Genomic DNA, 14,435 nt, shown 5'->3' with positions numbered 1-14,435 from the left:
CCCCCCCAGTTGCCCCTTCCACCCCCACCTCCCCAGCCACCTCTTCCACCACCTTCTTGTCTTTTTTGCCAAGGAGGCATTTCGGGAGGAGGTGGTTCAATCTCTGTTGGTCTGCCTCCACGGTCAGGTACTCTCCCCATCAGAACCTATATGGAAAAAATAGGTAATTTTTAGTTTAAAAAAAAATAGTAATAACAACTTGAAGGGACACAGGGTTCTTCTCCTGTGGACAAAGGCATGCTGCCTGCTCTTTACAGGAAATATGGTCCCCTCGGTGTGGAGCTTGACAGCAGAATCCCTATTTCCTGTCCTTGTAACTTGCCACAACACAGAACTCTGAAAGTGATCCCATTTTCCACCTGTAAAATTGAAATAACTGCAGCTAGCTAGCTCATATTGCTTTTGTGAAATCTTTATGAAGAAAACTACACGCATGTGAAGTATTAGTATTACAATAAGCAACATACATAATTCATGTATAATATATATGAATAGATAAATATATATTCATACAGAAAAGACTCCTTATGATGCAGCTTTTCTACTTAAATTTCGAAGTTCAAGTTCAAACCTAATCAGCTGGCAAAAAACGTAAACTGGCAAACTGATGTGCAACTCTAAAAGGAACGCCAGTTTGCCTTAGGTCAGAAACTACTGACACTCAGTGGAGAGCTGGAAGGGACAAAACACGTAACATACTGCAGTGACACTTTCAAGGAAAGAAAAAAAAAGAGATCTTGACTTTGGCGGATATTACTCAGTGTACAAAAAGGGAGACTGTACTGGACAAAGTTACACAAAATATTAAGTTGAAGAACAAAGAGGTAGCCAAGTAGGTCTTTTTGTTGTTGTTTTCATATTTTCTAAACTGTGTGACGAATGTTAACATACTCTGGTCAGTCCCAGGCACTCCAATTAAAGTCCTCTCAAGAAAAAAAAACAAACTTTCTCCGAGATCTTACAATAATTAAGGGAGACTGTACTGGACAAAGTTACACAAAATATTAAGTTGAAGAACAAAGAGGTAGCCAAGTAGGTCTTTTTGTTGTTGTTTTCATATTTTCTAAACTGTGTGACGAATGTTAACATACTCTGGTCAGTCCCAGGCACTCCAATTAAAGTCCTCTCAAGAAAAAAAAACAAACTTTCTCCGAGATCTTACAATAATTAAGAAATTTCAGATTCTTTGGGATCAAAAGTTATTAAAGGGTATATAAATGAGGCACAAAACTTTAGAAAAATCTGTAAATAAAGGATTAATAAGAACAGGTTTAGTCACCATTTGAATGGTGAAACTAGTGTCATTACTTGCAAGCTTCAGCTTTTATCACACACAAGAAAGCAGTACAATGTTGATTTATTACTGTAGCCAAACCAAGTAATTTTACTTTGCAGCAAAATGACCCTTCCACAGAAACTTTTGTGATTTATAATACACTGATAAACTAAAGACACTGGTTTATGAACTGAACAACATAATCCTGGCAACAGGTAGCCCAGGAACTGATACCAGAAAGACTTATACGTATCCTTAACTTGAGGTGTGCGGTTCCACTGAACTCAAGAGGTCATTTACACACATGCGCGCACACATACACCCCCCACCACTGCTCCTTCTCATCTAGACTACTGTTTCACCCTGTTCCACAACTGACTGTGTAATAAGATAAAAAAAGTTGCTGCAATGTTTACTGGGATGCTGCAAACCTTCCTTTCTTAAAGCACCAGGTATCATGCAAAAAGAAATGAAAATATTAAGCGAAGAGTATAATTCCAGAATTACTTTTGATAGGTCTGTAAACTCCCATGTCCTTTTATCACATCCCAGGAAGAAAAAGTATACCTTGTTGATCGCACAGACTGTATTTTCCCGTGTTGATCCACTACTTGTTCTTACAATCTTCGATAAATCTTCTCGAGCAGCAAGAAGGTGAGCTAATGTAATAGTTGACTTTGGAGATAATGCATAGCGCTTGGGCTGATATATTCGTGCTATGTCATCTGTTTTTACCTAAATGATAAAATCAAACACAACTTACTTGCTAGGCATAAAACACACAAACACACTTACCATAAACCATGTTTTGTCTCAGTAAGTTTCAATTTGAACCTGAAAATCTAGGTTATCTTACAAAATATAGTGCCAGTTGTTACCAATTCTCTTCATATTGATGGAGCTATTGTACAGAAAATGCTGCTGATTATGTTTAATTGATGCTAATTGAAATTTAGCACCATTACAAAAGAAACTCGCCTATCCACTGGCATCAAACAGATTCTTTGATGTTTTCCAACATATCTAAAGACTAAAATTTAAGAGTCCAAACTGCTCTCTCAAGGGCTTTACATAGCCATATTTAAATGCGATGAAAACAGAGCAGCTTCAAAGTAAGGTCAATTTGTGGAAAAAAAAATAAAATGTACCAATGCAGCAAAACACTTGTGCAAGCCATGAAAAACTGAGACTGAGAAGGGGAGAAAATAAGATTTTTTCCAAACACACTTTGATGTTTCATTTGGTTAACAAAAAAGAAAAATAAATACACTTTCGGGCAACATCTAGAATGATCTTCAGAGTTTAAAAAAAAAAAATTATCTTGGATGGACCAGACAACAGGTGCTGTTCCTTTACATGACTGTTTTGCTAGGCAATTACTACGCCATTTATGAATCCACTTCAGTCTGCAAACTTACCCCTCTTGGGGAGTGAACAAGTTAAAAAAACCCAAACCACAAAAAATGCCACATCATCAAAAGCAGAGAAAGGAATCAATACCTATTTAATGGTGGGGAAAAAAGGCAAGCTAACAAATTAAAAAAGGACAATTTGCCTCTTGGCTTAAAAAAATAGTATCTAAATTATATCAGTGACAAAACATTTTCAGTTCCCAAACCTTCTTGGAGAAGTTATAAACAAGTATTTCTACATGAGAAATAAGGAAAAAAAGATTAAAAATCATATGTAATTTTGAATGAATATGCAACCTCGTTACTTCTGTAACTGCATACTATTTCACATCAACAGTCTTTATAAGACAGGAAAACGAATCATCTTACTACTTTATCATCATTAAAAATCTCTATAAACTATTGTTCTATTGTGAAAGTGTATTCATTGTTTTTCATGTTGTTTGAATGGAACGGTATCAAGTGACTTAAAATTTTAGCCTAAGTTAGTCATCAGTTAACATCAACTACATTTCAGAAGTATACTTTAAATTTGAAAATATATAGTTGTATTGGTACAGCTATACAAGTAGGGACATCTCCTGGCTTCTGTGAGCTAAATGCCCTCCTTTTCCTTTCTTGCAGCATAAAAGCACTCACAACCCCTGCAGAAATTAGTGAGCCATTCCAAAGCAGCACAGCAGCATCTAGACTCATGTCTTCCAGTGATACTTAGTGAGCTTCATGAAACTGATTCTGTCTACATATGTCAACGACAAATTGTCACACCAGAAAGACTTGTAACAATCCATACTTTCAGTAAGCTTTCGAAGTTTTAAGAATTATCCATCTTTAGCTTTCTACACAAACCTTTGGAAGGAAAGCTGATCTTGCAGCTCATGAGCGAAAACATCTGCCTCCAGCTTCCCACATGTATATTCATCAAATTACAAACTTTTTGTATCTTATCTCCCTACTCTCTTGGATAGAAACAATATATGTTTCTAGCTCAGAAATATCAGACTGGTGAAATCATGACTATTTCTTAATACACAGAGTGCTATGAAATAGTACAAATGAAATAATCACAATTAAAGTGATACCAGCAGAGAAAATCCAGAGGAGTGATTTGGAATTTTTAGCCACCTGAAGGATTACAAGTAGTTGTGTGCTTTTCTCATACAAGCTGCTATTCAAATAACCTGTTCAACTGACTATCTGTTTATTCAGTAGCTTTGAATCCAAGAGAAGTAGCAGTCACTGTAATCTCACTGACTTTATGGGCAGTCACTGAACCCAATCTACGTTAAGGCCCAGTGTTTGTCTTCCTTTTGCATCTACATAAGAAATGCTGAGGTTCCCTCCTAGTTTACTTGTTGAAGGGGGGTGGATATAGGAAAGAAAAAAGAGAGATGTGAACTTACTAAAGTGAGAAACCCCAACAGAGGATGCTAGAATTTATAATTGTGAAGCTATAAACAGTCACAAAGGATGGACTGTGCCATCTGGTCAAATCCTTCCCCTTCTTCAATATCTAGGACTTGGATGTTACAACCCGAGATGAGAAACTGGTTGGAAAGAAGACAACAGTAATGGAAGTGTATTTACATGGTATGTATGTATATTCGGTAGGAAGACCTGGGGAATTGTAGCAGACTCCCACCTACAGGAAACAAAAAATACAGCAAGTTTACCTTTGCTCTATCAGACCAGCCAAAAGACTGTACTGTCACATCTAGCCTCTTCATTAACATACGTCGGCGACATTCGTACTCGCTGCGAAGAGCATCATTGATTTTTTCCAATCTTTCCTGCAGTGTTACAATAAAAAATCCAAACATTCAAATCCATGAAGTTATAGAAGTCAATTTAAAGTTAAACCCCATTCAGCAACTGTCTATCCTCAGGTGACCACTATAAACTACATAAAATTAGGGGTGCATCTGTGTAGTGCTACAGTAGTATGTATATTCAAAGTATTTTGAAAGTTAGTAAGTGGATGAATCAACACAAAGCCTGTTTTATAACATTAATTCTGGAAGTATCTGATTAGCATTGTTAATATTTAACAATTGCATTTTAGTGTTAATATTTAGCAATAGAACAGGGCCTGTAAAACCGACAAAGTTAGATGAAGCCACATGCATTGATTTTGACCATCCTGTTAAATACAGAAAAGAAATGGAGAGACTTTTTTTTACCACTTGGTCAGAATTCAGAGGTTTTGTTAGCAGCGATTTCCCCACGCGGTTATTTTGAACTTCTGAGAGAATGTCCTTTATCTGAAACAAAACACATACCTCAGAACACAAATGATATCTACATTTATTTCAGCACAATTTGCTGCAATCACAATTTGCTACTCGTAAGAACAAATACAGCACATTTGTTTTAGCAGACTCATAAAAACAGATATGCATCATCTGGCTTATCATCCATTACAAAAAGATTTCCTGAATACTTTCACTACATGACCAACCTCTGTACAAAAATATTTTATGGCACACCACTTCTCCTCCCAATTATGATAGAACAACATCTATATGGCAAATTTATCAAGTGCATATAGGCAGTAGGACTAGTTAAATTATTCATTTTAGTTATTACTAAGTGTTGTAACTACAACTAAGGAAATGTAACAATTGGAAGCTAGTTCTGTTGCCAAATGCTAGACTTGGCTACGAAAATCTGGTGATGGGTGCTAGTAAGAAAGGCAGGAGATATGATAGGTATGCAGTCATTCTCTCTCACTAATTTTCTTCTAATCCTGTAATTGGTTCCATTTAACATTATATCTAAGACTTTTGCATTCACTCCAAATCAGCCTTGCTTATACTTCTCCCATTAGTTTTTGCCCTCAATAATCAGGGATGAGGTATGCTCGCTCTTTCTGCCTTCCCAACCCCACTGCATTCTCCTCTCTCATTAAAAGAAACCTCTACCTCCTCTTCTTGAAGGAACTTCCTTTGGCACAGCTCTTCCAAAACTGTTATCATGGACGCCCACAACACTCATACATAACTTTCCGGCCAACTGATTTTTCAGCTGGAGTAGACTGCATGCATATTATTGTTCCTGAAAGTTTTGCACACAGACTGATGGGGAGAAGAACTACATCTCATTTGCTTTTGTAAGTAATTATGGGGAGCCGAGCCAAACAAGACTAAAACTGGAGTTAATTTTCTTTTACAAATCACAAGGAAGGATTAAGGTAGTACATGATCTACAGTAAAACCTGTAGCTGAGGACAGCCATTAGATACATTTGCAAGGATTATAAGACTTCAAGTAGGCACGCAAGCATTTACATTAAATTTGTCATAAAGGTATGGTTCAAAGCTCACTCCTCCAGTATTATCTTAGCTCATCTTGTTAGAGTTTTGAGCTCTACATATCACAGACATATCATCTCCAGTGATCACTATGAAAAAAAACTCTAGGAGAGAGAAATCAAATTCTAGAGCACCTAGTTAATTGATTAAAGAAAGCTACTTGAAAAGGAATACTTGATAAATCAACTCTCATATTTCAGGATTTTTGTAACTATCTCCTTTTCCTTTTTTTGCATATACCAAGGAAAGAATCTGATCTCAAATTTTGTGTGAAAACCAAGATGTATATTTTGTTCTTTTTACATCACCTTTGGGCAGTGCTGTGGCAAGTCAAAAAACACAGTGCCCCCAGAAAAAGTCTGAAGTAAAAAATACTGTGCAGTGAGTAAATTATGGGAAAACAGTGTTTTGACTCCAGCAGAAAAGACAGCCTAGTAGTATCTGAAAAGTGGCTAGTTAGTTACTGTAATATTCCCTGCTATTATACTCCATCCATATAAAAAGAGGTTACAATAAGGGGCGAAGTTCAGTTCCATGTACCCTACTGACCCCTACACTCCTCTTTCTCTGCTAATTCTTGCTTCTTTGCAACCTTTATTTTCTTTACAAAAAGACCTCGAGGGTTCTCCGATTTGTCTGTCTTCTAAATGCAGCAAACTTGTTTTGATTTTAGTGAAGCATGTATACGATGCCTCTCACAATCTACTTCAAAATTCAAATGTACCTAAGCACAAACTATGCTCGAATTTAAACAAATGTCTGAAGAATCAAAAACTGAAGTTAATAATCAACAACATAGTAAGATCAGCATGACACCAAGAGATGAAGAAATCAGTAATTAGTATAGAAGAAGGAATAAAGAGCAGATGAATTAAAAATTCTATTAGGCAAAAGGTGTCTATCCATATACCATTAAGGTCAGAAATATAACCTCAAAGGTTCTAATGAGTTGAAAGGAAGAGAGTCTATCAAAATAAGACTGGCTGCTGGAAAAAAACACCACAACAAACCCAAAACAAATCCTCAATGTAATTTATAGCTATAGAGTGAAAGAAAATCTGGAAACCAGTGATGCTGAATACTATCTAGAGATTAGAATTATTGCAAGTTTGCAGCTGCAAAGGCAGCTAAGAGGTAAATACAACACTGGGCTCCACATACAAAAGCCATACGTTCTGCCATCACAAGTCGGTCACAATTAAAAGACCTAATGCAGCACTGCGTACTCCTAATTTCCACAAACTGAAAAATGAAAGGAAGTTTAGAGAGAACAATTAAGGATCAGTGAAAATCAGAACTAGAAGAAACAAGAGCAGCTAAATGAAACAATCCTTTATTGACTGGGAAACTGCCCCCAAAATTCTGCAACCTTTTCTTTCCAAGAGAACAGCTATGTAATTTTACCCAGTGACAGGTTTATTAATCAAGTAACATTTAAGGAGGAATCTTTTCACTGATGAACTGGTCTACATTCATGTTTGTGACACACTGTAAAGTCATACCCACGTTACTGAATCTCCACTTTACTCCCTCACTTCCATCAGCAGGACTCTGAGGGCATATCCTACAACTATAATGGTGAAATAAGCTAAGCTGCCTTACAGTTGCAGAATACATCGTCCAGCCTTGACTGATGACAGGGCTATAAACACAAGAGCTTTGACATACACCTGTCTGCCAGAGGACAAGAATACAACTGATGTGAGCATCTACACTATAACCCACATTCCTAAACACAACAGTTGCCCTAGATTAAGAAGAATAAGCAGGAGTTTAAAAAAAACACCACCACAACCCAGAAAGAAGTCTGTACGTGTAAGTGGGAACAATACAAAAAGCAGGGCCCAGATAAAGGAGCACTGAAAACATACTCATAGAAACGTAAAACAAATTGTAACGGCCAAATCACCCTAAAGTTCTCATACACTCAGCTGTAAAAAGCAAACCAATTAATTAAAAGCTAGATGGAGATTAATATATTTGACTATTTGACATACTGCATAATCGGTGACCTTGGTAACATTAAATATTTATGGCATTGCTTTGGAAGCTCACACACTCTCTAAAAATAGTTTAGAAACAAATCAGTTATTGGATTTGTTTGAGACAAAAATATTGACTTCAAAATCTGCTGTACAGAAATATACAGTTATTCTATTATTACCAAATAAAGCATATCTTTATGTATTGAACATGACATTTCTCATCTGTTTTATAAGTCTAAGTCTATACTCCTTTTAAAATTTTTTTAGCTCACATTTCACTTCCATGTTCAATATATTTGTTATCTTTACCCTCTGTCAAAATAGAGCAATATTTTTTATGTTTAACACCACTAGAAATATACAGTTATTCTATTATTACCAAATAAAGCATATCTTTATGTATTGAACATGACATTTCTCATCTGTTTTATAAGTCTAAGTCTATACTCCTTTTAAAATTTTTTTAGCTCACATTTCACTTCCATGTTCAATATATTTGTTATCTTTACCCTCTGTCAAAATAGAGCAATATTTTTTATGTTTAACACCACTATATATGCATGCACCTCCAGGGTTTCTATTTTGACTTTCACTGCTTTAAGGAATGAACATTTTCTTAATTAGTCATAAGGTGTACTGCACAATTGCAGAAAGATCACCTAAAATCTTAAGCACAAAATATTTTTAACCCATCCTCTGTCTCTCTTCCATTTACCTGCAGATCATTTTAATTTCAATATTTATCTAACTTTAAAGACATTTTTGTTTGACCTTTACATCTGGTGAACAGGACGACTCTTTCACCTTGTTCCCTGCAACTACATTGATACTTACTGTACAGGCACCATTATGTCTGTAAAATTATTAAACACTAACAGTTAAAAGCAACACACTAACTTAAATATGAGTAAAGTCTAGGAAGTATTCCCAAATATTTTTAAAGATATTCTCATATTTCACTTAAATGTTATTTTAGCTTACTTTTGATATAATTTCTTCAGTAACCCTTTATAGTTTCTTTTCATTCTCTACTATTAGGGAACTACTTTTCACATATTAGAAAACAAATAATGTGGGCAAGAAAAATTTAGAAGTCTTTCAAATAATATCGTATTAAGAAGTCTTCCAAATAAACAGTATTAGAATGTAACTTTATAATTATGTGTGAAATTCACAGTATCTTGACTGGAAAAAAGCCAGATGTGAGCGTGAGTTACAAAGCACAACACCAGCATACACTTTTCTGAATCTTTGATCAACGTTCATTTACAATTTATGGGGTTTTTGGTAGTAAATTTCAGAATGCCTCCCAGAGTTACCCTTTGTAAATATACTTTACAAGGGAACAGCATCTTAAAAAAACAACTAAAAAATTACTATTAGGTTTTCAGTGCTATAGAATAAAATAAAATACATTCAGTGGTAGGAGGCTGTAATACTGTCAATTCATCTCTCGCATTTTCTTGTGTATGTTGATAACCACTACCCCAGTTTATTACAGGAGATGCAAATTTAAAAGGTACTTCCTATCATTGCATATTCAAAGTTTGAGCTACTATAAAACTCATAGTTTGAATGAAGAAAGCAATCCTGACTTTATACTAGTCTTTTAAATAAACTGACAAGTTATTAAGAACAATCAATGTTCTAAGGTTCCATACCAAAATACAATGTGTGATCTGTCCCTTTGGTGGATTGCTGCTGCACAGCCAAACTATTCTCAGAACTATTCCCACAGCTACTGACAATGCTGAAGATGCTAGGCAGAGATAAAGAGTAGACATGTTGAAATGCTGCAGATAGATTTGCAAATTCCATAAAAATACTAGATTAGTATATAAATTCCTATTACAAATGATTTATTATAATACTAAAAATCAACAGTGCAATTTTACACAGAACCTAATTAAATCAGGAGCAACAAAGTATTTGGAAAAAGAAATTGATCATTTCAAGTGAATTTTTGCGAGAATCTAAAAAAAAGTAACAAACGGCACTCTGAAAATATGTTTACAAAGCCAATTAATTCCCATTGGTGGTATCACCGTTCTAACACAGCTACATCTACAAATGTAGGTGTCTAATTCTGTACTGTATCAGAATAACTCTGAACCTGTCCTATATTAAAGTAAGGGATGAAGGACAAAGAAACATATAGTAGAAATTCTACAAAATCTCCTGAGAGGTAGGAAAAAAATCCTTTGTTTGTAAGGGATGAAACATGCAGAGAACAAATTACACTATTAATTTGGAGTCACAGAAGATGAACGAACTAGTTTTGCTACCTTTCTACACTCTGACGCGAGTACAAGTGGTATAACTGCTGTGGAATTGAGAGACCTGAAAACCTATCTTTTTGCAGATACCAGAAATCTAATAATTCAAAGAAAATTTTCTAGGCTTTCTATGTGGGCATGAAGGAACCAGCCTACCCGATGTGGTCTTGCTGCCCTGCAATTGCAGAACTAGAGTTCTACCCCTTTAACATGGGGTGAAACTAAATCTGTACCCAAGTAAAGCAAGGAAATGAGCAAGGAAGGCCACTGCCCATGTCTGCAGCCTACAAACCCACATGGATTTAAACACAGCTAACACCCACAGAGGGAGATCAACAGTACTAGGCAAGTTTCAGTCAATTAGTTATTAGCTGGAACTCTGACATTTTAATCCTCAGAAAACAGTGCTAGAATTGTTTCTTCATCCTTTCAAAAATATTTAATGGAAAGACTGGTTATAAACATTTCATTAGAACTAAATAGATCAAGCACAGCTAATAGTGCAGGAACAGGCATTTTCACCGTCACCTGGATGCTGCTTTTTATAAATGAATCCACTAAAGGTTTCATCTTGTCACACTAAAGATGTACAGATGTAAGAAAACCATGCAAGTAACAGGCCCTCTCCCCAAAACCTCTGAATGTTCAACTGCCCACTGGCCGATGAGAAGAGGAGGAGGAAGAAAAAAAAAAAGAAGCATAATCATGTAAAATTATTAAACTCAAAGACTCCGCAGCAGAGGGAGATTCATTCCATCTATCTCCCATAATTCTTAAAGGGGATCAGTCACCCACTCTCTCCCCAGATACTAGGGAGAAATAAAGAGCAAAACTTTTAGCTGCCTGACAGAGAAGATAAATTCCACCCCAAGAGCCTATTTACATTCCGCAGTGAAGAAGTCAGATTAAGGATCACATCAGTGAAACGAGTTAGAAACTGGTGGGACACAGCTGAAAGAACTATCCTGTTGAATAAGGTTTACATTGGCTTATTCACTGGCTATTGGTAATTCAGGCGTTTTCATCCTCTTCTGCAACTAAGGAAATGGCACTAACAAATCAATACTTACAATTAAGACATTCATAAACTAAAAAGCAAAAATGTAAGTTTTGGGTATTAAATGTACATACATCCCAGAAATGACTATAGGTACATAAATGCGCAATCAGTTATCACCCAAAGTCTTCTGCTTGCTGCAGCACATTTGAATGGGTAACAGGAAAACTACGTTACTTCAACTCATACCTTAAACTTGCATGGCAAAGGATGCCTCACCAGGTACATCGCATCCTCAGGGAAATGCTGAAATACTTCACCTCGTAACTAAAACAGTTTAACTTAAACAGTAAGCTGGCTTTCAGAATAAAAATTCCTTTGCACTTGTCAGATAGGGCTTTTAAGGATTAGACTGTTGGGCCCTTAACTCTAAGATGAATGCTCACAGAGACAATGCTTACAGTTTAACAATAGAGAGAACACATAAAAGCCCATACCTTTTGTTCCACATTGGTTAACAAGGGAGGAATATCAGAAGACGAGGAGTTTGGCAGGCCCAGTGCATCGCAAATGGCTTGCACTTCCTGATGAATTTCATTGTGCTTTTCCAAATGAGAGCCTTTAATTTTCCTGCTGTGCAATATCTTTAAAGCCTGAAGTTCTGTACTTAGAAACACTAGAGAGAAAAGCATCATAATGGCAGATTTAGAGACACTTGAATATTTCTGCATCCACATTCTCATATACAAATACAATACATACATTTATAATGAGACCATGATAAAAGGGAGACTCTTTCTCAGTTCTCTTCTGGACAGGTCAGTATCAGTTTGCCATTCTTTATCTGAACTAACTCTCCCCTGACTTTCTATCTTCAGTCTACACATCATATTTAACTGCTTAACCCACTTCCGCCACCAGACCCCTAGTTCCTTGGCTAGTTTCATATTATCACACTGGTTCCTGCTGCCTTTGTCCAAGTCCAGCTTAAACCTAGACTTTGCTTCTCTCAATCCTGCTTTCGGCACCTTCAACTCATGCAGCACTTGCTTTTAAGCTGCCCAGAAACCTCTCAAAAAAACAGGAAGCAAGGTCTCAATTTCAGCTGAGCTGGAACTGGATCAAGAGAGGGATCAGGAGGCCTCAGTAGGTTGAACCATACTTCACAAAGAAATTTTAGTTTCTACTAAAATAGTTTTCTATTTTCCACTTCTGCACAAGTGAGCTGATGCATGCTCAGCTAGGTTGTAATGATTGTACACATACGCTTAAATACACATAAAGAACTATTTAATGTAAATTGTACAGTAACGATAGAGCATGCACGTAAAATACTGTATTATAAATGAGAAAAATGGTTATAACTTACAGAGGAGTTTAAGACAATCTTCTTTCTCTCTTAATCTGTCCTTGATGTCTCCAGATATAAGTGATGAATACGGACAAGCCATTTCTCTCAGAAAGCCACTAATCTCAAGCTGGAAGCTCTCTATATCTTTATCACCTATGGGAATAAATAAATGCAAAGCTAATGGCTTTTTACAGAAACATCAAACTGTAATTGAATTTTCTTAACTTAGACATTTAGATTGCAGGTTTCAATAGGCCAGACAAAGATTTACCATCTACCACCCTAGTAGCATTTTTTTTCTTCTTAAAGAAGTCCTACATACAAGCAGACAAGCCTTTAATAGCTACAGCAATGTTGTGCTCGTGCTTTGAACAAGAAGGTGATGCTACAGCAGTCTCTGAAGACATGAATGCAAATGAACATCACTAGGAAGTGAACAGCTTATGTCGCAAAACAGTGTATTAATGTAATTAATTTTCTGATGAACAAGTTACAGGAGTCATGAGCCCATTATTTTCAATGGTTTAGTTTTACTACTTTTTTGTGAAAACATAAGCAATGCTACAAAATTTCATCCAAGTTCCAGCACTCAATGGAAAGAATCAGGTAGTGCTAACGAGCAACTCGCGTATCTACACACAGTGCTGAATGGAACACTGCATTGGACCAACTAGCTGAAAATACCAGGCACTGGAATTTAAGCCATCAAAATATGATTACATGTAACAACCACTCATAGTATGCATGAATGTACTTTTTATGTTTACGTAGATCTAAAAAACCACCAAAGCACCTTTTGTTTTCAAAGAATCTTCACAAGACAGGACCTTAATCTAAGAGCTACATACAGGCAAATATCAGCCTCAGTTTGGCTACCTTTCAGCTATCTTCTAAACCTCAACACTGTAATTTCACTATTAGCTGAACAATATGGGTCTAAATCCACTGAACAAATATTAAATTTCTTTAATAAATTAACACTCATATACCATCTGTTGAAGTGATGCTTTCTTCCATATTACAAAGTGACTTTATTTGGGAACCTAACCAAACGCAAAGCTCAAAAAATTCTGGTGAAGATAATCCATTTTCTGCTGCTTTGTTCAGGGCTTCCTCCTCCAACAGGGGACCCGTGTACCTGCACGGAGAGATAAACATTAGTGGTAAGAAGCAAGTTTAACATAAAATATACACATATTAAAATCATTTTACTATAAGCTGGTTAGTAACTACACTGATAGAAATTAATCTTTGTAAGTTACTTTTGTCAAGGAATAATTCAGACTTTTTTTAAACACGCAAAAAATGAGTGGTAATTTATAAACAAAATGGTTTGTCAGAAAATAGGAGGCAGGCATTTTCACATCTCACATGTGCATGTGAAAACAGTTTCATGTCTCAATACACGCTAAACAGAGAAGAATTCAAGTGTCAATTCAAGTGTTTAGTCAAACAAATTGCCTTCCAACATTAACAACTCACCGCCCTAGAGTACTGGCGATAAGATAACTGAAAATTAAACTACGTTTTACATTGTTTCTGCTCTGTTGCATCTGAAGCGCCTTCGCCGGAGGCAGGCAGGCATGAACGAACCGGGCGGGGAGCCCGGCCGGTGGGAGCCCCGGCCTCCCAGCCCCGGCCTCCCAGCGGTCGCTCCAGTATGACTAAACATCACCGCTTTTAAACCCTCTGTACCCCAAGAAACGCCCATGCAGCCGCGCTTCCTTCGCCTTCCCCCCATGACAACCAGGGCAAGCCCACCGCAGACGCCGTGACACCGCTCCCGGGCGAGGCAAGAGGCCCAGCCCCGGCCGCCGCCGGGCCTCCC

General features: G+C 36.7%; 1 protein-coding gene across 1 annotated transcript in view; it reads right to left on the bottom strand.

Annotated features, from left to right (window-relative positions):
* The window catches only part of LOC103904375 (protein FAM98B), a 17,461-nt gene extending 3,113 nt beyond the window's left edge, over positions 1-14,348 (bottom strand). Inside the window, exons 1-8 of the mRNA XM_019473721.1 lie at positions 14,140-14,348; positions 13,597-13,745; positions 12,626-12,760; positions 11,754-11,932; positions 4,869-4,949; positions 4,362-4,478; positions 1,844-2,011; positions 1-146 (exon numbers count right to left, since the gene is read on the bottom strand). The exon at positions 1-146 is cut by the window's left edge and continues 3,113 nt beyond it. Coding sequence (XP_019329266.1) covers positions 1-146; positions 1,844-2,011; positions 4,362-4,478; positions 4,869-4,949; positions 11,754-11,932; positions 12,626-12,760; positions 13,597-13,745; positions 14,140-14,348 — 1,184 coding nt within the window. The remainder of the gene's footprint in view (positions 147-1,843; positions 2,012-4,361; positions 4,479-4,868; positions 4,950-11,753; positions 11,933-12,625; positions 12,761-13,596; positions 13,746-14,139) is intronic.
* Positions 14,349-14,435: the final 87 nt, after the last annotated feature.

Source organism: Aptenodytes forsteri, unplaced genomic scaffold (genome assembly GCF_000699145.1).
Source record: "Aptenodytes forsteri isolate BGI_AS27 unplaced genomic scaffold, ASM69914v1 Scaffold124, whole genome shotgun sequence".
Taxonomy (NCBI): domain Eukaryota; kingdom Metazoa; phylum Chordata; class Aves; order Sphenisciformes; family Spheniscidae; genus Aptenodytes; species Aptenodytes forsteri.
This window is presented reverse-complemented; position numbering and strand designations above follow the sequence as displayed.